This window comes from Balaenoptera physalus (genome assembly GCF_965194825.1).
Source record: "Balaenoptera physalus genome assembly, chromosome: 13".
NCBI classification, from domain to species: Eukaryota; Metazoa; Chordata; class Mammalia; order Artiodactyla; family Balaenopteridae; genus Balaenoptera; species Balaenoptera physalus.
Window position 1 is genome coordinate 72,303,718 of NC_138892.1, and position 25,839 is coordinate 72,329,556.

The following is a 25,839-nucleotide window of genomic DNA, read 5'->3' on the forward strand; positions in this document are numbered from 1 at the left end:
AAAATCACAATGAGTTATCGTCTCAAACGTGTTAGAATGGCAATTTAAAAAACAAGAGATAATAAGTCCTGGCAAGAATGTGGACAAAAGGGAGCCCTCCTACACTGTTGGGGGGAATGTAAACTGGTGCAGCCACGATGGAGAACGAGATGGAAGCTCCTAAAAAAATTAAAGATATGACTACCACATGTTCTAGCAACCTGAATCATACCTGGTATATATCTGAAGGAAAAAAAGAATCACTATCTCAAGGAGATATCTTCACCCCCATGTTTACTGCAGTATTATTCACAGTAACCAAAACATGGAAACAACCTAAGTATCCATTGACAGATGAATGGATTAAAAAAATGTATATATGTATGTACACAATGGAATCTTTTTCAGCAATTAAGAAGAAAGTCCTGTCATTTGTGACAACATGAGTGGACTTGGAGGGTATTATGCTAAGTGAAATAAGCCAGCCAGAGAAAGACAAATACTGTGTGATCTCATTTATATGTAGAATCTAAAAAAGTTGAACTCATAGAAACAGCGAGTAGACTAGTGGCTCCCAGGACCTGCGGGGTGGAGAAAATGGGAAGATATTGTTCAAAGGGTATAAACTGCCAGCTATAACATGAATATGTTCTGGGAATCTAAGGTACAGCATGGTGACTATAGTTAACAGTACTGTATTGTATTCTTGAAAGTTGCTAAGGGAGTAGATCTTAATGTTCTCACCACACACAAAAATTGGTGATTATGTGATGTGTTAATTAGCCTTATTGTGGTAGTCATTTTGCTATGTATACATGTATCAAATTAAAATGTTGTACACTTTAAACTTAGTGTTATATGCCAGTTATAGATCAACAGAACTGGTAAAAATTTAAATAAGGAAAGAACAATAAGGGATGTTCTACTAAACTGGGTCAATTGTTTCAATAAACTGGATCGTTTGCATACTAAAAATAAGTATTTCTTATAGTCTTTGGCTGTTCTGAGTTGGCATGAATAATTAATACTGTAAGAAAATAAATTCTGCCCCCCGATTTTAAAAAATATCAAGTATTAGTAATTATGTGGAATACTGAGAACTCACACACTGCTAGTGGTAATATAAATTGTTATAATCACTGTTTCATATCTCTAAAGTTGAACATATGCATAATCTAAAACCCAGTAATTCAACTTCTAGGTATATGCCCAATGAACAAGTGTGTACCATGTATAGAAGAATGTTCAAAATGTTAAGTGTAATAATCAGTAATTGAAAACAACCCAAATGTTTGTCGGCTATAGAATAGATATAGGAATTGTGGTCATCTCACAACAGAATACTGCATAGTGATGAAAATAAACAAACTACAAATACATATAACACCATGGATCAACCTCACGAAAAAAGTGTTAAATAAAAGAAGCCAGATCCAAAGAATACACACTGTAGGATCCCATTTATACAAACTTTAAAATAGGCAAAATTAATCTGTTGTGTTAGAAGCCTGAATAGTGTTTACAGCTGGAAAGGATGGAGGGGTCATATTTGGGAGGTGGATTCTGGAATGCTGGCCAAGTGTTATTTCATGACCTGGATACTGGTTATACAGGTGTGCCCATTTTGTGATAATTTAGACTTTTCTATGTGTGTTTTATTTTGACACAAAAGTTTAAAATGTAAATCATTAGTAAATAATTTTTAAAAACCTACTTAGAAGGGAACTATGGATGCTTTAGGCACTCTGAAGCTTAGCTTGTCCAGGAGAGATACACTGTAAGACTGACAGTGGTTATTTCTGATGGCCCACTGATGAGTCTCTATTAAAAATAGGCCTTTTCCCTAGTGTTTTTCCCCTTATAATTTCCCTAGTGCTGTCAAAAATAGTTACCTAATCCCACATCTTTGTAATCATCAATACTTCCTTACTGGGCAAGTATAACAACCTAGCAACTATTTGGTTTCCTAAAATAATGATTTCAACAGGTACTTAATGCTAAGCAACTATAGATGATATATTGCATTCCTACATTACTAAGGTCTCATTTTCCATCTTCAAGGAGGTTATGAATATGTTCACACACAAACAAGAGAGTAACTCTATTCGAGAATCTTATTTGGGAGTTTGTTTACTGGAACCATATCTAGTACCAAGAACCGTATTAGTTAGTTAAAGAAGGAGAATAGAAATTGCTTAAAATAAGAGAGTTTAATAAAAGGAATTCATCAAGGGAGATGAAAAAGTGTGAATGAGACAATCCATAAATTAGAAACAATGGGAAGACACTATCATTCCCAGGCAGGTGTTACAGGCATTCAGGGGCTAGGGTCCCTTGGAATCTGGAAGCTTGGTTGGCCTTGTCTGGTGGGAGATGTGGCCACGGAGGAGGTACAGCTTCTGCCAGAGCTGTTCTCCCAGGAGAGAAGGAAGAGCCAGAGGAGGTGGAGGGTAGAGCCCAGGGAGGGTTGAGTTTCAGCCTCATTTGCTCTGTAAGTTCCTGGGACGGGCTTGGTCAATGTGTTCACATGGTCACATGTTTATGTAAAATTTGTAAAATTAAGATTATAACTGTTATCAGTTAAGACTTCTGCTTTTTTTCACTCAGCTTTCTCCCTGTCACATTTCCCTTCCTGTCAGGTGGTGATAGAATAGCCATGGACATTTTGGGGCTCAGACTAAAGAGAAGGTGGGTTGACAATATATATTTTTTTGGTTTATTGGGATATGTTTTCATATTTCGCAGTTACTTATGTATATAATTAGGTTATTTCTAGCTGTCTTGGCATAGGAATAATTTATGGAAATATCCTCTGTCCTGACTCACTGTGTGACATTATACAAAAGAGGAGGGCCAGAACTCCTATTGGGCTGTGAATTTGTTCTTCACTTCCTAGCAGTGAAAATATATGAGTCGTGGGTGAGAAAAAAGCTTTAAAATATACAGTTAGAAACGAATCTAGGGTCAAATTTTAAAAATATTTTTCAGCTTATGTGAGAAAGAAACTTAAAAGAGGGTTTCCTTATATTCACAACAATCCTAAAAATTTAGACGACATTACCAATAATGAGTTGAGAAAATGAAATATTTTAAACTATCAGGAATCAAATAATGTTGATCAACTATGATAAAGGAAATATTATCTTTTTATTCTCACCATACAGGTAATCATAAAATAATTATCATACAAAGAGAAAATTTTAAAGTAGGCAGCCAAAAACATAGGTAGAATGGATATTAAACCTGTTTGACAGATAATTAATAAAAATTAATTAAAAATTTTGTGATTTGACATTTATAAACTTTTCAAAATTTGTAGTTGTTTGCATTTTCTTTCCACATTCTAAATACATATTTGGTTTTGTGCCTAATTTTGAATTCAGAATTTTAAAATTTATCTTTCTAATTAGAACTTTTGAGTGTTTAAGCCACAGGTCCCACAAAACCTGAAATATTCTCCTGAAAGAGGGAAAATGCCGTGACTTTTCCTTCCTTTTGTCCTCTATTCTTCTGTCATTGCCTCCATTGACTAAGACCAGCTGACCTGACAGTTTTAGGACATACAGTCCATGAGAATTTGAGGAGTAGGGGAAGAGAAATAGGGCCAAATGTCACAGCAAGGAAGTGGGTGAAAATGGTCCTTTCATACTCTGCTGATAGCAGTTGAAATAAAAATTGTGCCACCTCTGTGGAGGGGTAGTATTTATGATCACAGCCATAGTAATTCCACTTCTAGAAACTTACCATGAAATGATCTATTTATAAGTTTATTAATTAAGACATTGATTGCAATAGTTAAAATTAGAGATAAAGTATACATAAATGGGTGATAGATTAATATATTTATGGTACATCAATACAATGGAATATTATTCTCTTAAAGGAAGACAATCAAAAGGAATGAGGAGACTCTTTGTGGACTGATACGGAATGATACTAAGTAAAAAGTGGTTGTTCAGCTATGCTGTCATTGATGTAAATAAGGTTCATAATCCTTCAACTGAAATTCTAAAATTTATAAGTTTCTGAAAACAGAACTTTTTTTCATAAATAATTGGGTTGCAAAACTTGAACTGAACTTGCAAGGGGATATTTATAACTTAAATAGTCATATGTTTTGGTAAAAAATATTAATGTATTTGATTTTGGGGTGCTTTCTCAGATGTTACTGGGAATGTTTCTAAAACCTGTTCTCTAGACTTGAACGTGGCTCTAAAGAATCTGCGGAGCTGGGAGGGCATGTGAATGGGATGATCTAACCTTCCATTCTCAATGAGGCAGAGATGTGATATTTGCAAACCAGGTCCCCCATATAAGCAGGACAGGGCAAAGGAGGAGGAAGGGCAATGGCAATTTGACATACCCGTCACCTCCTTGACACCAACAGGTTCCTGTTCACTGTTCCTCTCCTGGTAACCAGACCTTTGTGGCCATGGAAGGGCCTTGGTAAAAGACAGAGAACCAGTGGATGGTACTATGGGTGCCACCAACATGTATTCCTCGAGTTCCCATCTCCTATTCTGAATTCCATATCTGCTTTTTATATTGCCCATTAGACACTTTTCCCTGTATTGTCCTATTGGCACCCTAAAATCAACATACCTGAGACTGAATTATTCACCTTTTCTGCCAGAACATCTTTCTCATGCTAGGCATGTCCTGCTGAGTGGTACCATCATTCACTTAGTCCCCAACCAGAAAGCTGGACAACATCCTCAAACTCTTCCTCCATCTGCTTATCTTCCATTCTATTTTCCTATCAGTTCCCAAGACTTAGCTATTCTACTTCCCTAGCAGGATTGCCAGATAAAATTTAGGATGCCTAATTAAATGAAAGTTTCAGTAAAACAAGTAACTTTAATATAAGTATGTCCCCAATGTATACTTACATCGAAAAAATTATTCACTTTTTTCTTTCTGAAATTCAAATTTAACTGGGCATCCTGTATTTTATTTTCTAAATCTGTAACCCTAGTCCCTAACATCTGTCAAATCCTTTCTCTGTACTCACCGACTCTTTCTTTGTTCAAGCTCTTGTCTCTTCTCTTCTGTATCATTGGAAAAACCTCCTAACTTGTTGTCCTTCTTCCAAATGTTTCCCCACCCAATATAAATTGCTAACAGACTGATCTTTCTAAAACATACATTTGATCACTTTAACTCTCCCACTTCTTTGCACATGAAACTTTTCATGACTTGGCTCCTGCCTAACTGTCCTATCCTTCTTCTAATTTAATTCTACACGTTATGTGGAGAAACTAGCCAATATGTCTGCTAGATGACCACAGAGGCTCTCCCTCAAGTAGCCTAGCAACAAGCTTTCTCATGCTAGGAGGGTTGTAACCTTGACTGCAAAGCTAAGAGTTATCCAGTTGGAGGATGATTCCTTTCCCTTTTCATCTTCCCTATAAATACGCAAGTGTCCGGGTATATGCCCAGTAGTGGGATTGCTGGGTCGTATGGTAGTTCTATTTTTAGTTTTTTAAGGAACTTCCATACTGTTCTCCATAGTAGCTGTATCAATTTACATTCCCACCAACAGTGCAAGAAGGTTCCCTTTTCTCCACACCCTCTCCAGCATTTATTGTTTGTAGATTTTTTGATGATGGCCATTCTGATCAGTGTGAGGTAATACCTCATTGTAGTTTTGATTTGCATTTCTCTAATGATTAGTGATGTCGAACATCCTTTCATGTGTTTGTTGGCAATCTGTATTTCTTCTTTGGAGAAACGTCTATTTAGGTCTTCTGCCCATTTTTGGATTGGGTTGTTTGTTTTTTGGATATTGAGCTGTATGAGCTGCTTGTATATTTTGGAGATTAATCCTTTGTCAGTTGCTTTGTTTGCAAATTTTTTCTCCCATTCTGAGGGTTGTCTTTTCATCTTGTTTATGGTTTCCTTTGTTGTGCAAAAGCTTTGAAGTTTCATTAGGTCCCATTTGTTTATTTTTGTTTTTATTTCCCTTTCTCTAGGAGGTGGGTCAAAAAGGATCTTGCTGTGATTTATGTCACAGAGTGTTCTGCCTATGTTTTCCTCTAAGAGTTTTATAGTATCTGGCCTTATATTTAGGTCTTTAATCAATTTTGAGTTTATTATACCTGGAAAAAACCATAATTCAAAAAGTGTCATGTACCACAATGTTCATTGCAACACTATTTACAATAGCCAGGACATGGAAACAAGCTGTGTCCATTGACAGATGAATGGATAAAGACGTTGTGATACATATACATACAATGGAATATTACTCAACCATAAAAAGAAACGAATTTGAGTTATTTGTAGTGAGGTGGATGGATTGTTTTCTTATTTTTCCTTTTGAAAAATCTTTATTTTCTTCACTGGTAGATGATGAATTTACTTAAGATAGCTCCATAAGAAATTGTGGCATGGCTGCAACAAAAGGAAATTTGGAATAAAATGTTTCATTATTTATTGCCAATTTTTAGAATGTTAGAAATAAAATGGGTGTCGGAAAGCACTTATTCCAATATTCTCATTTTACAGATGAGAAAATGGAGGCTCATAGAAGGGACATACTGGCTCAAGATCACAGAATTGATGAGAATTGTTCTATGCATGAATCATTACTCAAGGCTGTGAGACCAGGGAAGCCTTCCCAAAGATGGTGATAACCCGTAAATTCCCACTCCCCTTAACCCTCCTGTGTTCCTCACTCTGTCACCCTACACTAATAGCTTTATACAGTTAGATTTCTTTTCACATGCTCACATTTCATCTTCCCAAGACAAGAAGTTTATTAATGCCCCGTGTAAAGTATCTAACACAGTGAACATTGTAGGCTCTCAAATATGTTTCCTTCTCTTGACTGTTTTGTACCATTTCTATTTTTGTGTGTCCTCCGTCTGATTGATTTTCTAATTAGCATTCTATTTCAAAAATGAAGTCAGACTAAATTAAATGGACACAAATAGAAATCTATGCTCTACTCACTGGCACTTCCATAATGAGAACATCAGGGTAGAGCTAGTTTCTGGAAATATTTGAGTACATTTTGCTTCACAGAGTACCTCACAAATTTTCCAAGATGTGTTGGGAAGCTGCATCCCATCTAATCTATTCTTATCACCATCAACGAGGTAAAGTTGAATAAGTGTCTTGGTTTATTAAATTACTTATTCAAACACATTTTAGGATTGAATATCTAGCACTGACAATGTTTCATATTAAAATACCAGGCTTTAAGAATTTGTGACAGTTCTATAAATGGATATCCAATAGCTTCTTTACAAGTGTCACTTTTCTGATAATGGACATAGCAGGCAGAATAATGGAAAGAGGTGATAATAAACTTGAGGCAGAATTTAGTTATATATTGGTTAGCTCTAGAGAAACAATCATAGGCTTATTGATCAAAATCAAAATCTACCACCGTAATCCTCATCACAGACGACACACAATTCAAAAAATAGGCTGACTGGTAAAACAGAGCAAAATGAAGAAAGTCAGTGAAACCATGCAACTTAGATTGGGACTTGAACCCATGGGATGGGACTCGAACCCACCCTAAACACAGATTGGGACTTCAACCCATGGTCTTTTAATTGCGATCACACACCTGGTCCCAGGACTTGATGAAGCTCAGGTTCTTTATTCTTCTGCAATGTCTCATTGCAGAAAGAATTCAATGAGAGACAGAGTGATAAGTAAGAAGTGGATTTATTCAGAGAGGTGCGCATTCCATAGAAAGAATGTGGTCCATCTTAAAAGGCGAGAATAGCCTTAGGAGAAAGACAATATACAGACTGAGTGTGGGCCATCTCAAAAGACAAGAAGCTCCAAAATATGGGGTGGTTAGTTTTTATGTGCTGCGTAATTTCATAGGCTAATGAGTGGGAGGATTATCCCAACTATTTCGGGGGAAAGGGTGAGATTTCCAGGAATTGGGTCACCGCCCACTTTTTGGCCTTTTATTGTTGGCCTTGGAACAGTCATGATGCTGGTGGGTGTGTCATTTAGCATGCTGATGTATTACAATGAACATATAATGAGGCTCAAGGTCTACTGGAAGTTGAATCTTCTACCATCTTGGACCTAGTTGGTTCTAACCAGTTTTTGTCATATCCTCAATGGCTATGTCATTCTTTTAAAGGTTGTGCCCTGCCCCCTTCCCTCCTGTTTCATCAGCACCTCTGATGACAGAAAAAATGGTGGCAGTGTCTGGACTTCTGTTTGAAGCAGAAGCAGATGGAGTTTAGTGAACAAGTTGCTGTTAACGCTCATGTCCATTCTTAATTAACTTAGATGCTGCAAGTAGTAGAAAGAAGAGAAATTTGTGGGGCAGACCATCACAGATTTGAATCCCTAATCTATGGCCTACTAGCTCTGGAATTTGTGGCAAATGACTAAAATTATATCAGCCACAGCTTGCTCATGTGTAAATAAAAATAATCTAATATCTACTGAGTGCCCACTCTGTGCCCACACTCATCTAGCTTCTTTATATGTATTAACTCAAAATTCCCAACCAATGAAAAAGTCTACAATTATCTCCCCTGTACCCAGCAGCAGCAAGCTTAAGCAACTTTCCTAAGAATACACACCTTGTAAGTGGCAGAGCTGGAAGGCAGTAAGTAAGTAGTGGTTACTAATAAGTTAAAAACTTGTGGTAGGGTACTGAATAGTAAGCAGGACCCTAATTCATAGCTGGCCGGTGAACCCAGGAGCAATGCTTGTTGCAACACAACACTGTTGACTGGGACATGTGAAAAATGCATGACACTAAAAATCCTGAGTGGTTGTTTGTTGGTAAAACAGAAGAAATGCCAGAAGGATATATGTGGCATTGGTTATTAACTGTGCAACACACTGCACTCATGAGAGACACATTATGGAAAAAAATATTAGACACTATTGGGTAGAAAGCCAAGGGAGTGATAAGACAATACCACCTATGTGTGTTCAGAAATAAGTGGCTGTTAGCAAGAGTTAATGAAAGTCTCCTGGAAAGATGGGAAGACGTGGACAAAGAGAAAGGAGAAGGGTTTATTTGACATGGAAAGCACCACAAGCAGTGTGGCTCTGGAAATGAGAATGGCCATGTTTGGAAAACTGTAGGGAGTCCTGTCTAACTAAAGCAGAATCTGAGTGGGATGCTAGAAGTAGCACAAAACATACCCCAAATAATCAGCTTTATGGGCCCATTTACTCAGTTCTACAAGGAGACTTCTTACAAACCTGCTACAGTGTAAACTGGTCCTGCTGAAAAGGGGAGCATACTTGAGCAGAAACAGCAAAAAACAAAAGGATAAATAAATCCCCAAATACTACTTTATTGAGGACTATTTTGGTCAATTATTTTTGTCCGTAGTTTGCTGTAGCTACTATTCACTGAAATTCTGAAGCCATTTCATGCATATTTACAGGAGCAAATGGTTTGTTTTATCTAGATTTTAAGTCCTTTTAATATACCTCCAAAGATATACATTTGGAAAATAATGACAAGAAACTGTAGAGAGAACAGACTTCAGGTAAGTGGAAAATAATTTGCTGGAAAAAATTTTTTTTACTTTATTTTTTAAGAAGTGAATTAGTTGGTGAACCTATTGCAGTGTTCAAATTTATTAATCAAAAATTAATAGAAATTATTTAATAATAGTTATTGTTTTGATATCATACCAATTCTATTAATGATTATTCATAGAAATAGAAAAATAATGGAAATTAACTAATCAATAGAGTACAAATCAATAGAAAATGAAGTTTAATTAAATTTTAATTAAAATTGGAAGAATATTAGTTTGAAGGTGCGTCAAATTATTCATCTACCTAAGACACAGGTTTCTTGAGGTCTGAGTTAGAAATTCTTCCTGGAGAGAAGTGTGAAATCAGGTGGAAAAAAAAGTTGAGGTTAAATTATGAAGTCCTTGATAAATGTCTCAGGCACCCAGATTTTATCCCATGCTCAGGACAAGACTCCTGAAGGTATCCAAGCACAGTGAGGAAAGTAATATTTAGGAGGCCCAGTGTTGCTGCCACATGTAGGAGAGACTGGAAACAGTGCCCAGGGAGAGCAGGTCTAGATCTGTGGTGGTAATTAGGCATGAGACGGAGACAGTCTAGCCCGAAAGGTGACTGGGTAAGGGTATCAAAGACAACCTGAAATACTTTTTGAAGAAAAATTCACACTGCTTTTTTGCCTTACCAGATAAAAGAGAAATTCAAGAAGACTCAGGTGATAAGCATGACAGAGCAGGCCAATGGTGGCACCAAGGCAAAATAAAGAATTTGAAGTAGAGAGCAGCAGCTCGCTGGAAGCATAAAAATGTGTTTAGATGGAAGATTTAGACACACCAACAAGACATGGATTAAATCAGTATGTAGCTACGGAAAGGTTACGTTAGAGGAGTCCATATTATGTGCTCCTAAAGGGACAGTCTGCACAAAATAAGATGGCAACAATAGTCTTCTTCATGGCACACAGTGAAGAAAAGCCCGTAGAATATACATTGTTTTCCCCCTCCTTAGGTCATTCACATATGGATCCTAACACCATTTCTGTCAATAAAAAATATGGAATTTCAGGGCAGAAATAAAGACACAGATGTAGAGAACAAAGATATGGACACCAAGGGGGGAAAGTGGTGGGGGGTGGTGGTGGTGGGATGAACTGGGAGATTGGGATTGACATGTATACACTAATATGTATAAAATGGATGACTAATAAGAATCTGCTGTATAAAATATAAATAAAAAAAAATTCAAAAAAAAGATGGAATTTCTAATTACTTAAGCCTAAGTAAAATATTTTTCCTCTTCACATTCACGTATGTCTTCCGAACTAAAATAAAGTATCTCACGTACAGCCAATTACTTTTCTTTGCTGAGCAGCAGATTTATTATTCACTTACTAAAAAAAAAACATGTTTAGCACAAAGATATGTTATATAGAAAGGTAAAACATAACACTTCTTAGATTTTCACTGATTTTTGAAAAAGACATTTCTCAACTCATAGAATTGTATAAACACAGACATGAAAAACACCAACAGCACATTTTAAAAAAATTGGCAAGCACACTTGGCCTTAATAAAAATAAAATTAAACTGCTGACTTTGGAAACACTGCATTCTGTGAGATGTGTACATGTTTCTTCTGGAAAAAAATCAGCATGTTGGTTCCAAATCCCATTTATCTATAGGAGTAATTTGAATTCAATGAATATTTAAACCCAGTTGTACCAAGAGGATAAACAATACCATAGGTATTAGGTCAGGAAGGAACTGAGCTTTTAAGATAGACAGGCATTCTTATTTAAAACCATCTGGTCAAAAATTAACTCTAGGTGCACTCAGAGTAGTTTTATCGATTGGATTAGCAATAGCTAAAGTTAGAAGTGGTGAAATTTTCAATTGCCTTAAGTTGCTATTACTATCACTATCTTAAAATTTTTGGGTCCAGCTTTTTATTATATGTAAATAAGATTCATTTCTTTCTATCTATGTATTAGCCCTTTAAAAGGTAAGAACTTAGAAGGGTAGATGAGTATGGAAAACAGTAACAAAAGGACCAATTTGTGAGATAAGTGAATAAAATAAATAGCATTCATTATTGTTTAAATGGCATTCTACCAGAGGTTTATAAAGACAGGGGTGATGCAAGGGCCAAACTCCATGAACATAATATCCGTGCAGGGAGACAATAAGTTCTGTCTTTGTGATTCAAATAACAGAAGAATAAAATTTCCAAGGTAAAATAAACTGCAGGTGTATCATAGTGTATGCCAAAATGCTGAGAAAACCCAGTGTCATCAAAACAGGCTCCAAAGAGAAAATGTATATGTGATTACCTTCTAAGAGGGGTGTAGGATTTGGCATAGAAACCCCAGACGGGAGAGTAGCATTAGATAACCTCAGTGAAAAGGGGCAAACTGCTCAGGAGCCAGAATAACTCAGAGAAAATCTAAAGAAGAGGGGCAATAGGCAAGGTGGGCAAGTTAATGGAGGACCATGAATATAAGGCTGAGGCATCAGAGTCTGATTCAAGAGCTAGTAAGGAGCCACTTTATGTTTTTAAACAGGAAAGTAGCTTCAAAAATGTTTGGATGTTGTGTCTCCATTATGTTAAAACAAACTTCTTCATTGAATGAAAATTTGATCAAACTCATGCATGCATTGATCTGACCTTTCACTCTGGAGGCATTATGATTGATATATAATATGGTTGATGTTTATATGATAAAAAGCCAGATTAAAAAACCTATCTGATAATTTAACAAGCTCACTTTTTAATAAGGCGTTTATAGTTGACTATGCTGAAAATGATTAAAACGATAGTTTCCAAAAATTTATTTCCAAAGGATGAACTAAATAAATGCATGTAGAACTGTGGACTGAACTGTGTCACCTTCCCCCAACAAATTCATATGTTGAAGCTCTAACCCTTAATGTGATGGTAGTTGGAAATGGGGCCTTTGGGTGGTAATCAGGTTTAGATGAGGTCATGAGGGTGAGACCCTCATGATGGGATTAGTGGCCTTAAAAGAAGTGACACCAGAGAGCTTTTTTCTCTTTTTCTCTCTACCATGTGAGGACACTGCAAGGAGGCCATGAGCAAAACAGGAAGAGAGCCCTCATCAGGGAGCTGAATCGGTTGGTGCCTTGATTTTGGACTTCCAGACTTGAGAGCTGTGAGAAATTCCTGTTGTTTAAGCCACACAGTCTATGGTATGTTGTTATGGTAATCTGAGCTGACTAATACAGTGTCCTTACAAACAATCTCAGATACTTCACTGATCTTCTCTGTCCATGTCATCCCCTAAATTGTTCTTGGCTTTTCCTTACGTGGGTGGCAGTCAAGGAGAGTGTGAACTCATATTTATTGAATGCTTAGTCAGCATCTGTTAGATGCTCTATACACATTATCTAACTTAATCCTGGTAAGAATATGGGACACAATAATCTGTGGGAAGTATTTCAGGGCAACTTCTTGAAAAAAAAGGGATAGAAAATGTATGCATTTTACAATCCACAATTAGGAGTCTTCTAAATAGTATACATATATAACTAATTTATATCTGGTAACCACAGTGAACAATGGAAATAAAACACTCCTTGATAGCTTTTCTCAGGGATAATCAATAATTTATTTCTCTTTTATTGTCACAATTACCACAACTATCTAGCTACATGACCAATGTCACTACATACCACAGAAAGATTGTCCACCTACACTTTACTGAGACAAAGACAACGGCCATTTATGTGTTAAATGTACAACGGGATGTTAAAAAGAGGTGGCTTTTATGTATAAGACAAGATGTGGCACATGATTTATCAACAGGTTTGATTTCATATGTGTTATGCCAAGAAGCAAGCAGAGAAATGTTTTGGCATTGAGTTGTTATTAAAGTAGAAAATAAGTAAACTGGAGAAATAAATCCAGATCTACAATAGATACATTAAAATAGGAAATTAATTAGCTCCTCAGTATTTTTGTTTGTTTTTTTTTGTTTTCTTTCCTTTTGTTTGTTTTTATATATAAATGAGTAATACGAATATATCACAAGTTAAAGAAAAATCTCAGCCAAAATGAAGGTACCAGTATATGAAAAACAAATGAAAAATTAGCAGGTATTTTTGCTTACAAAAAATTTAAACTATAAAGAGTCACAATATATATATAAAAACGCCACATTGAACGAGGCAAGCATCCTCTACCCAAACTGGTAGCACCCTCTGAAAGTCAGCTGCCTTCCATCCATTCGGTCATACCGTGGTGACTGACAAAAAGGCATTAGGGACTCGTGTGCCATCAGGGGACTTGGCCCCATGGGTCATCAGTTCTTGGATTGTCATCCAGTTGTCCAAAATTTTCTTGTTTCTCTTCTTCATCATCTTTTTGTGACTCAGTTCAATGATGTTGACCTCCTTCTTGCCCTCGCTGCCGCTCTGGGGACTCTCCTTGAGACACTCCAACCGGCTCCTCATCATGAACTCTCGGCGGCGCCGCTGCTCTTTGGCCCGCACCAGGTGTTGCTTCCTCTCCTCTTTGCTCCAGTAGCGCCCCATTTTCATCTCACTCATGGTGTCATCATCCGTCGTCATGCCACTCCGCTCCTCCTTGATCTTTAAGGCACGCTCCTTCAGAATGCGGTCCCTCACGGGTCTCTTGGTGATGTACCGTGTCCCGTCACTCCTGATTTTCACCTTCCATTCCATCTTGGGTTCTGAGCACTTCTGAGACTCCTTGCACACGCTCACCAAGCTGAGCTGACTCTGAGCGAACTCGACTGCGGACTTCTGTTGAATTAACTGCATGTAGCTTTGATAATGCCGGGCATGTGCTGGGATGTTTGCATATCTATAGGAGGAGCTGTGGTAAGGAGAGAGGTAAGGGATGTGTTCACCGCTGGTCTTCTCTGGATCAGAAAGCTTGCTGCTTTCTGAAGTCTTCTTCTCTTTGCCTTCAACGCTGCAACTTTGTTCAGTGGTTTTGGCTTTGGTTGACTCTTTACTACTCTGTCCAGAAGAGGACTGATTGGCTGCCATTGTGCTTCTCAGGTTTTTCTTATTGGTGAGGTTGATCATTCTTGGAAGGGAACTGTCAGGGGAACGGTCCACAGTGAGTGGAGTGCTTCTGCAGCTTTCAGCTGTGTTGTAAGCACTAGAACTGTCTTTGTCTGACTTTTCTGGGTGTTCGAGGATGTCATCTAGTTTCCCCCTCTGTGTATCTATGCTGGTGTTATAATTTCGGAATCCTCCATCGTGCAATGCCCAGATGTCTCCATACTGGTCTGTCACTTTCCGGAGCCTGTGAGCCTGCATGATGTTTTGGCACTCAAGTTCAATGTTTCTTAGTTCTTCATTAAGCAACTGTAGTTCGTGCTCCACTCCCTCTCGTCCCCCTTGATTACATTCTATTGTGCTGCTTGAGTAATACAGGTCATACTCTCCATGCTTCCGAATCTTGCATTTGAGCTCCAAGAGCTGCCGAAACCTTTCACACTCCTCATCTTGGTTGCCAATACAGTCTGAGTCAATGTATTCACCAGACACGAAGCTCTCATTACACTGAAGTTCAATGCATCCCAGAGTGTCTTGGCTCTGCCCCAGCTCTCTCTTGCTCTTCAAAGATGTGCCATTGGGATCCTCGGCTGCATTCTCCTGCTCTGAGCTCTCATCGTTCCGCAAGCTTTCATCTGTGCGCCCCACTCCACTGTCCTTCTCATGGTTGTTGGATGAAGATGTTGCCGTGTCTGTTGTGCCTTCTTCTTCTTCCTGTTTTTTTGGCTAAGAAAATAAAGTTGAGAGAAGAAAGAAAGCTAATTATTTTGAAAAACACCAATTGTTGGAAAACTTGCTTGAAAAAACAGTGCTTCTTGGCAAAAGTGCAGTTCCTAGAAAGCTGCCCTGATTTTAGTATCCATAACACTTTTAGAAATAAAGGCTCATAAAGGCTCATAAAGCTCATGGCAGATTTTTACACTTGAATATAAAGAAAACAAAAGCTGCTTGAATATGGCTATGCTACTCACTTGAGGATAAATAAAACAGGACACATTTAAATAAGTGATTCTTGTCTTAAGGTTTTCTCTTAGTTGGGAAACTGGAGGGAAGGTGTGTAAATGAGGACTTTATGAGTTTCTGTGGTGATGATAACACACAAAAGGATGAGTAAGAGAGAGTGCCGAAATAGTCTTCAGAAATAGGAAGGCCTAGAGTTCAGAAGCCACATCATCTTGTTACTATTTTCTTTTTCCTGAACTTTTCTCAAGTTCAGAGGAGACTTCATTGGATCTAGTAATACACTGATAATGATAAGCCAAACATCACAAAATTTCAGGAATAGGTCCGTTACTGGAGCCCAGGACCTTCCATCTATAGATGAGGAAACTTAATCCCAGATGGATGTAGCTTCTTAGGCTAGAGGTCTAGGGGGCCAATGCCATCCCCCAGGGCCAGGATTTCTTACATGTCCAAGATGCTGTATTCTTGCATACAGGTACTTTGACCTCAGTGCATCTCCAAATCACGTTGCTCAAAAGCAACAGTAATGTCTTCGGACTCACTTGGGTTACTTTAAAAGATTTTTCTACTCTTAACCAGTAATTTCCTTCAGAGGTGAGTTTTATTCTACTGAGAGTAAAATGACGGTTCCCCTGAAAATCTGAGCAGCACTGATTGCCAGACATGGGCATAATGTCAAAAAACATATTTTGAGATAGGTATGTAAATATATGTGAACTTCACTCCCTGGTAATTTTTGGCTCTTTATGCAGAACAATTAACTGTCACTGTCCTAGGAAAGTGCACATCTAATTGTTTCTCTTTGAATAGGGTAAAGTTACTCTTTCTTCCACCACTTCTCTTATAAAAGTCTACATGGCAGTTTCTAGATTGTATTCTCCTTATGTCTAAGTTTACTCACTATTTTATATATATATATATATATATATATATATATTCTTTTTTTTCCTTTAGCAGGAAATTATATAATTAAATATAATTAAGCTTGTTAGTGTCAAAGAAGGACAGAATGGGTGATAAAAGGTAAAACAGGTCTGGAAGGTTAAGATAATTGTTGTTTTCTTCCACCTAAGTAATGGCAGAACAAAGTGTAATGAACAGGGGGGAGAACATGAGCAGGTATCATGTTATTCTAGGATTCTCCATCTTTCCCTAAAATATTTTTCCTCATTTCTTAAGAACATACTGAGATTGATTTAAAATGTCTATTGATAAAAAATAATATTATACATAAGTAACTGTAACTAACAATGGAAAGCTTGATACATCCCTATGTCCCTTGCTATAAGGTGACAACAGCATCAAATGTGGTGACATCTGCACACTGTGCCATAAAACTCCCAGAGGATATTATTGATATTGGACATTTGAGTTTATATACCATATAACTTATATTTATATTTTTTCTCCTATCTAATGGTAGGCTGAAAAAATACAGGAAGGCAGTATTTTTTCTTATTTTTCATACAATATATGATACAGACAAATTAATTCGCAAAATGTGTGTTAACAACAGTTACAGGACCAAGGACAGCATGTGAAGTAAACCTTCAGATGGATATGTATTTTAGTTTTTAAATATGGATATGCAATTTTTAATTGAATTTCCCTTTCTTTTGTCACTGGTTTATGAGCACATGTGAAGACAGTTTTCTATTCTCAAACCTAGAATTCCTGGTTTCTGATATAATGCTACTCTATAATTTATCATTTCCCTATGGAATTATCATAGTGACAGGCAATGTTTCTACCAAGGCATTTCTAATGTAGTATTATTGTTTATAAGGGCAAAGGATTTTTAAAGGTTTCTGTACTTCTCATCATTTTTCAGTCTCATCGTGAAGAAAAATTTCTACACAATGAAAATCTCACCTCAGGGACACCTTGTGTTACCTCAAAAGACCTAGCATTTGTATTACATCTGATGAGTAGGCAGCATCTGACACCATATCACTTCACCTGGACAGGATTTCTCCCTTCTTTCTTTATTCCAACATCCTCCTGTCAATTTTGTATCAGGTCACATTTTTTATCTAAGAGAGAAAAAGCCTGGAGCAAGGACTTTCTTGCTTGTAACCAGCAGCTGCCACCAAAAAATATCTTTATTTGTGGCCAGTGTTGAAGTCATACATTAAAATTTCAACCTGTCCTCTTTATATTGAAAAGCAATTGCTACATTGCTGTAGCAGCATTGCTTTTGAGCATGAACTATTGTTTGTGAAGTAGCCACTGAGCATCCATGGTGAGCACAGAGTGTAGCACACATGGCTTTGTCAACTGTAGTTTGCAACCTAGTAATTTATTAGCATATACACATGAGCACGCATGCACAGATACACACATGCGCACACACACACCTCTGTTATGGGATGCCAGCATGTCAATGCATCTTATCATTCAGTTAGGTAAAGTGATAGGATTTTTATGTTTTATATTCCTAAGCCTAACTGCCAGGATTTTTTTTTTTTAATTACCTTTTAGGGTGAGTTAAGAATTAATGTTGAGAATAGGATGATAATTAAACAAATAAGCAGACTGACAGCGGAAGTGTTAATAAGATTATATCAGGCAAATGAATGACATGAATCTGACATAAAAAGATCTAGGCTATATTGATCTTGATTTTATCTAGTAGAAAAACAACAACAACAAAAATGAAAAGAATCCTAAGACTCGGTTTGCCACAAACCACACTGTGATCTTTCACTAGTTATGAATTACTTAAAGGCAGGGACTTTGCTCATTTTCTTTGTATTCTCAGGATCAAACGTGGTACTTGAAACATATTAGGGGCTGAGAATTTTTTGTTGAATGAATATATGACCTTAAGACAAAATGATGTCAATAATCTCAAGTTGAACTACTCTTAATTCAGGAGTATAAAGGTGTAATCATGATACCAAATACCCAAATAAGGTTGATGGCTTACATCATGTCATCATCTTCCTAAAGCTGCCTAAATATTCAAATACATACATTAATATTTTAAAATACAAAATTACTTTTTTGGGGGGGAGGGGTTACCTCATGAGATATAGTTTATCTCTAGCTGGTATATTGAGAAGCAACATGCATTTTTACCATTAAATTTCCGAATTAGGTTGAACAGTACCTGGGTCAGCATTTGAATACTACTGTACTCTCCACAATGGCCCCTAAGCTTCCCAAAGTAGAAATATTCTTAATAGAAAAAAATTATATTTATTCCCTCTTGCTTCATTTGAGATGATCATTTGCTTTCAAAAATTATCGTCACAGAGATGTTTGGTCAAACTCTTTGATTTTGTTTTTTTATTCCATTTATGGTTACATATTTAAAAAAGAACTAGCATCATTTCAAATGCTGGAGTTCAGATTGTGGCCCTACCTGCTCCACCTCACCCGCAGTGCGTTGCATTGCTTCATTATGCTGTTCTTCCAACATCGACAAGTTTAACTCCTCTAAATATTCATTCCTTTCATCTTCCAGCCAGCCTTCATCCAGCTGCAAAAGAATACATTAGTACATTACATTCGGTTAGTGAGAACTCAAGCTAAGATAGGGTAAACTTAAATGGTGACGCCTGACCAGTTCCTTTTATCATGATTCTCTTCAAAATACCAGCCTCCTATAGTTCACCTCTCAGAAGGAAGAAAAGGTGATAAAAAAAATTGGACTCATGCCTTTTATCCTTCCCTGAAACAGAGCTACAGATTTTCTCTCATAACTGAGTAGACCTCACAGCACAGAACATCACCGTCTTTCAAAGTGTATGAAAAGCATCCTGCATAATCCACAGCTGTCACGCTCATTACTCCCAACTGTCCCCGTGTTAAAGAACTGCAATGGTACTAATAGGGCTATGAGACAATCGGGCCTTTTTCCTTAACAACATCCCCCAAAAGCAACTCCACACAAAGCACCCCCCACCAACACACACACACACTGATGCTACCCTCATTCTGCTTTTTTATTTTTAGGCGGCTGACTTTCAAGTTAACAAGATGGCTGCTTGCCACAAATACGGACAACGTTTATTTCATCCGGAAAAAAGAAAAAGGAAAATTCTAAGTTACTCTCAATAGAGAGCGATGCTGTGCCATGACTATTGTGATTCGTTTCTCAGACTCAATTCCAAGGAAAAAGACCTTAAATGTTGCATGTAAGGGTGGGGGAGCCGTGTGAAGCGTGCAGGGTTTTCTTTGTGGGTGCTGAAGGTAGGTATTCTTGTGGCAGTCTTACACAAACTAAACCAAACAAATCCTTTTGGCTTCTCAATACAAAAGGAAGTGGAAAACTGGTGGTTACCTTGCTAATATGATAAGTGTTGACAGTCAATTTAGATAATTTGCCTCAAAGTGGGTTTTTGGAGCTGGATTACATAAATTAGCTGTCTATGCTGATTGAATTAACTGAATTATTGTCAAAGCTCCCCTTTACTCTGTGTTACAAAGAAACAGCAGCTTTCTAGTGAGTCAAAATTGACAACGGTGGGAGATGTTTTCACCACCGGACAAATGGGTAAGCACCAAACACAAAAAATAAGCTTGTCTTTAAGAGAACTGAACTTCTAAAACTTAAAAACAAACGAACCTGAGAGGACATTAAATTGCACCAGAAGAGGCATTAGTGTCTCTGTATCACATTCATTAAATGAAGGCAATCATAGGTTTCTTTTTATTTACTAAAGGCTACCTAGACCTTAAATTATTTCAAACTTGACTGGGCCAAAAGCATCAATGCATTTATTCATCCTCATTTATCTCACTGTGGCCTGAATAACTTGACCAAGTTCCACCCCAGTGACTTTGATATGCAGATGAGCTATGAAGATTAAGCTGACTAAAAATTTAAATTCAGTCCAATTCATAATTGTCCAAGTTTTACATTTTTTAATCCCTTTTAAGTTTCATGAAGCTGCAAATGCCAGGCTCCAAAAGAAATTACTTAAAGCTAGAAATGTTTATTTTTTATAAGCACAGCAAGGACTTTTTCTTTAATCAGGTCAAAACAGAATATCTGCCCACACTGATACAGTGAATGATGGAACAGAGTCTTTTGAAATTGAAATGAAGGGATGGGGAAGACAAGGAGAACAAATGATAGAAATTAATGCTTTCCTATAACTCTTTTCTTATTAACTAACCCCACAGATCCCTGAGTTGCCATGTGTAGTTAGTGTGTGTCTACTTTGATTAAGGCTTCCCTCTAGGCTGGAGGAATACACAGCACACTAAGTCAGGAGAGATTCTTCTGGCTCACCTCCCTTCCCTGTTGCATTTCCCTTCCCCCTACACACACATTCATGGCAGTCTGAGTTCAGTGCTGTGGCAGAGACAGAATTTTCCCTTGAGTTGAGCCGTGGGAAAGGGGGGACTGTCATAATTATACAGGGGGATCTGTCTGCACAGTAGAGGCTCACATGTGGCATTTCAGAGGAAGAAGCAACCTGCTCTGTCTCAAAAGTTCTCTACAGTTCTTACAAGAGTCCTCTCTGCCCCAATGTCCCAAGGGGAATAGGACAGAATAGCAATATCTTTAATGGTCTCAGGAAGAAAATGGGCGGAAAATGAAAGTAAGTTGACAGGGAATGAAAGAAATGAGTTATTTAAAAATATTACACGGTTGCACAGTACTGCCCCCAGCAACTCTGATCATTTCCGAGAACGTAGAGAGAATTTGAAACATAAAAAAAAAAAAAAAAAAAAAAGCTAGAAAAAGCACACTAAAACTTCTATACTCTCTCTAAATAAAATAAACATGCAAAAAATGCAATAATGAGATATACTGAAACTGATGGGAAAATATGGTGATATAAATACAAGTTTATGTTGTTTTTGCCACCTTATAGCATGTATTGCTTAAATTACATTTTTAAATTATGGTATTAAAATGCATTTTCTTTCCTTATTTTTCTAGAAATCTGATTTTCTAAAGGCAATTAGCTGCCTTCCAGTGTCATGACAGCTTCTTCAGGATCAAGGGGCTATGGCAGATCTTGATTTTGACAGACGGGATGATATGCTACAGAGTCAGACAACCATCTTTTATCAACTGTGGAAAGAAAGTCTTGTTTGAAAATTCATGCTCCAACATTGACTCTTGGGTCAGGAGTGTAATCAGATATTCAAAAACGCCAGTGGTTCTACCAAGCATATGTATGCCATCAAAGATTAACAGGATCTGGTTTTATGTTATTAATTTCTATTTTTTCCACAGTATGTTATAGCTGTTATGTGGCATAGTAAAGGAAATGCTTTAATTCTAAATTAATGAGGTTCTCTAGCAGTTACATGGAAAGGGCAGGGAAACCACATTATAAAGTTGAAATATCTTTTCTATAGCAAGGATGACTATTGAGTACTCTTCAATTTACCATTAATTTCACTAATATGTATTTAGCCCCTTTATTCTGTTCTTTTTCAAGAAAATGGGGTCATTGAGATTAACCGGTTTGCAAAATTTCCAGGTAATTAGTGCAATTTCATATGTATTTTAATAATTCACTCCCACATAGACAGCACAGCCAGTTATGGAGTTTCCTTTCCCACTCCTAGGACCTCAGGTGTGTAACTTTAGTCTGCCCTAGGCTATGGCAGGCTTTATGGGAAACATTCAGAATGGTCAAGGGCATAATGGAAATATATGCGGAAAGGGTGATCTTTTAAAACCACTATATTCAAGACAGGATTCGGTCTGACACTGAAATACACTTACTCAATGTAATTTATAGATAGTATGTAGTTATTGAGTCTGAAATATATCAGATCAATAACCTGAAAGACAAATGGTGATATAACCAACTTCACTCACTGAAGTTGGTTATCCAGCACTGACAGATGGATAGAATGGTGACAATGTAATGTCCTTTCTGCCTTGTGGTGGGGGATAAAAAGGATATAAAAAGAAGTACCAATAGTACTTTTCTTCCACCATTACCTCTCCTTTACTTTCATGACATCTCCCTCTGTAAATATATTTAAAAAATTCTTTAAAAGCTCTCAATTTGTTTTTGTCACACTAAACTTGGAAAAAATTCATTTACTATACATGGAACTACACTGTACTACTTAAGGTATTTTATTTGATAAAGTTACTCTAAAAAGATTTAAGTTGATAGCTAGATATGCTAATGTTTCTCTCATTAGAGACTCTTTCAAGATACCTTAATATGCCAATTAAGTATTTTTAGATGAAAACCTAAAGCAAAGATCCACACAGAATTAAATATCATGTAAAGTCAATCATTTTTCATTTATGAATTAATTTAAATAACTGGCAAGTGGAAGGAGAGAGTAATGATTCAATTTTGTGTTCTTTTAAAAAAAATAAGATGTTTAGCTGCCTTTCTGTGAAGCAATATTAAGGAGTCTTTACTTATAATTGTTTTGATAAGGTTGGCCAGTTGGGAAAGATGACTCAATTATATTTTGTATGCCTGGTTTTACAAACATCCATGGCACTGATCTGTTATAGAATAGCAGACAGTGAACCTAAAGTGCAGTCTCAAGACTTTTGCTCTCTCTGTTCTGACCTGACTCTCCGGCCTTGCGACCAGCAGCACGATTCTCCGGCACTCATCACTAGACAGCAGGGCCACCGCCGCCTCTCGATCCTGGACGTCTTCCCCATTTATCTAGAAAACAAATGAAAGTGGCGCATTAGTTTCCATTTCCACAATGCTGCACACAATAAATGGCAAATATCAGCTCATTTATGGTAAATGTATGGACATGAAGCTCACACAATGGGCTCGTCTTCAGCCCCTCAGTGGTAAGTGCCTTCACTCAATTACGCGCTTACTGTAAGAGCCGTATCGATCCCTGAAGGATGGCGGACATCAGAGGAAGCAGTTATGTTCATAAATGTCCAACCTGCGCCCTGGCAACATACATCTAGCAACACAATTAACCAGCCCCTGACAGGTGACGTTCATCTTTCTCCGCTCAGAGTAATGGAAGTGTCACTCTGAGATAATGGTGCTGGGGGAAGTAAGACCAGCAATACCACAACTGAAATCCGTCATCCTGCGCGCTTGCTGTGAGCCAATTAGCGAGCTGCCGCGTTATCTCTCACCGGGCGATGCTCCCGGGCTGCTGCTGCTTGCATTTTCATTTAATCATTTCGTATTTGCGTGTGGGTCTGACTCAGTTGCCCCAAATCACTCTCGGGATATCTTTCAGTGCTTAACTAATCAAACGAAGAACCAGTTCATCAGTAACATCGTCATCTACTCCAGCTCCTTTCTCGGATCTATCCGCTTCCCTAAAACAACAAAACTAATGAAATATCTTAAGGCTCATCTCTTAAGTATACTTAAATAAAATTTTTTAAAAAATTAACATAAAATAAAAAAAATTTTTTTAAATAAGAATGCTTACTGGAAGAAGCCAAGCTTGAGTAAACTTTTGATTAAAACAAAAGATTCTAGTGGTGTTTGAAATGTACCTTTTTCTTTTTTCTAAGTTCTACAGGGAAAATAAGGTTCCTAAAGTTTGTATTTTAAACTACATTTCATGTTCAAATGTATTTAGCTCTTATTGATACACTTTTTTCTTTGGATATTTTAAATTTATTTTATTTTATTGATTGCTCAATTCCATAGAGATGAGATTTTTGATCCATAACACATCATCAAAAATGTGGGAAGAAATTTCGATTGAAGAGGTCAAGTAATTCTATCTAAAATAAGTATTAATTATTTCAGAAAGTGTGGCTGCATTGACCATTTTTTTCCAATAATTAATCTAACATCTTTCACTGTGAATTTCTGCTTAAAAGCATGAAGTAGACTCCTGACATTTTCTCCTTGTGGGTCTCTGGGATTCTGGCTGATTCATGAAGACAGACATAATTATCTGAAGACAAGCTCAGGAATCTCAACTGTGGACCATAATAAATGATTATTATTCCTAGAATCGTATTTAGCACAAAGAAAGCAGACAATGATAGTCAAAGGGGGGGAAAAAAATCACACAACCTCATGCTGTATTTTCTTACTGTGATCAAATGAATAGCTCCTTAGTTTTTCACTTGTATGTGTGGACAGGAAATTCAGTTTTTATAACTTTTAAGTACATTCCCTTTTTTTTTTTTTTTTGGCAATTCTCAAATAAAATTCACTAAATTAGAAAATGAAAACTTTGATCCTAAACTGGGGACTAATGATCAAGAAGGATATGTTGTGGGTTTTTTTTGGTAAATGTATACCTGAAAATTTTGTACTGAGTCCAAGGCCTTTTTTTCTTCAAATAAACATAAATTGGCAGTGATGGGTTCCACTACACCTCCCCCACCTCAATTGCGTGTAGTTTAAAAATAATGATTTCTTTCAGTTTTGAGGGCTTGTATCCATTTCATAGTAATTCTTAGTAGTATATCTGTGATGTATCTATTTGTCTATCAATTATGGACCTTATCGTTCATCTTTCCTCCATTGTAGACATTGATCCTAAGGAGACTGAGTTGGATGATCTCACACAACTTAACCTTTTCTGTTTGACATACAATTCTCACTACTACTTTTTCACTTGAGTATATGCATACTTCCAAATTCTTCATCTAAACCTTACTTACCATTAATCTAAACACTCTTCATTCATGTTAATGTTATTGTTCATTTCCTCTATTAAAATGCAGATAATAGTGCCTTTCTCAGAGGACTGTTATAGGATTAAAAGAGTTAATATATGTGAACAGTTTAAATAAGTGCCTGGTATACAGAAAGTGCTCAAGCTTGCACATATTACTGTTAATGCTATTGTTGTTATTATTATTACTATGATTATTTATATTTTAATCCCTCAGAAAGACTCTTTTCTTCTAAACAAAGCAAATATATTAAAATTCATGTGGGGGGCAGTGGTGGTGTGATGAATTGGGAAATTGGGATTGACATATGTACACTAATATGTATAAAATGGATAACTAATAAGAACCTGCTGTATAAAAATAAAATAAAATTCAAAAAAAAAAATAGAATAAAATTCATGCATAACATTGAAATCCATAGCAGGAAACATGGTTCTAGTTTAAAAGATATCTATCTCATATATATTTTTAATTTTTAGAGGGCCATCAAGAAACAATATGGCTGCGTTTGATTTCCTTTATAGTTGGTGTTCTTATCTCTCCTCTGTGAACTCATACTACAAGAGCTATGGTCTCCAGTCCTGGCATTATGTTCTTATTTTGGGAGGACAGATCATACGTTGTAGAAACAGTTTTACATCCAGAATCATATGTGGAATGAAAGAAATCTGCCACAGAATACTGGCATTAAAGTGTAATCTTTGTTTATTTTTCAAAAGAAAGGCCACCTTAGCCACCTGGTTGGTAGATCCCGTTGTACTCGGGACATTACTTTGATACCCAGATTGATATTGAGGCAAA

General features: G+C 36.9%; 1 protein-coding gene across 2 annotated transcripts in view; it reads right to left on the bottom strand.

The window, feature by feature from the left end:
• Positions 1–671: 671 nt before the first annotated feature.
• Positions 672–25,839, bottom strand: part of PDZRN4 (PDZ domain containing ring finger 4) — a 387,356-nt gene continuing 362,188 nt past the window's right edge. For both annotated transcript variants that reach the window (XM_082422543.1, XM_082422544.1), the window contains 3 exons: positions 22,982–23,083; positions 18,835–18,951; positions 672–15,230 (listed from right to left, as the gene is read on the bottom strand). In XM_082422543.1, the coding sequence (XP_082278669.1) occupies positions 13,707–15,230; positions 18,835–18,951; positions 22,982–23,083 (1,743 nt within the window). In that variant the 3' untranslated portion in view covers positions 672–13,706. The remainder of the gene's footprint in view (positions 15,231–18,834; positions 18,952–22,981; positions 23,084–25,839) is intronic.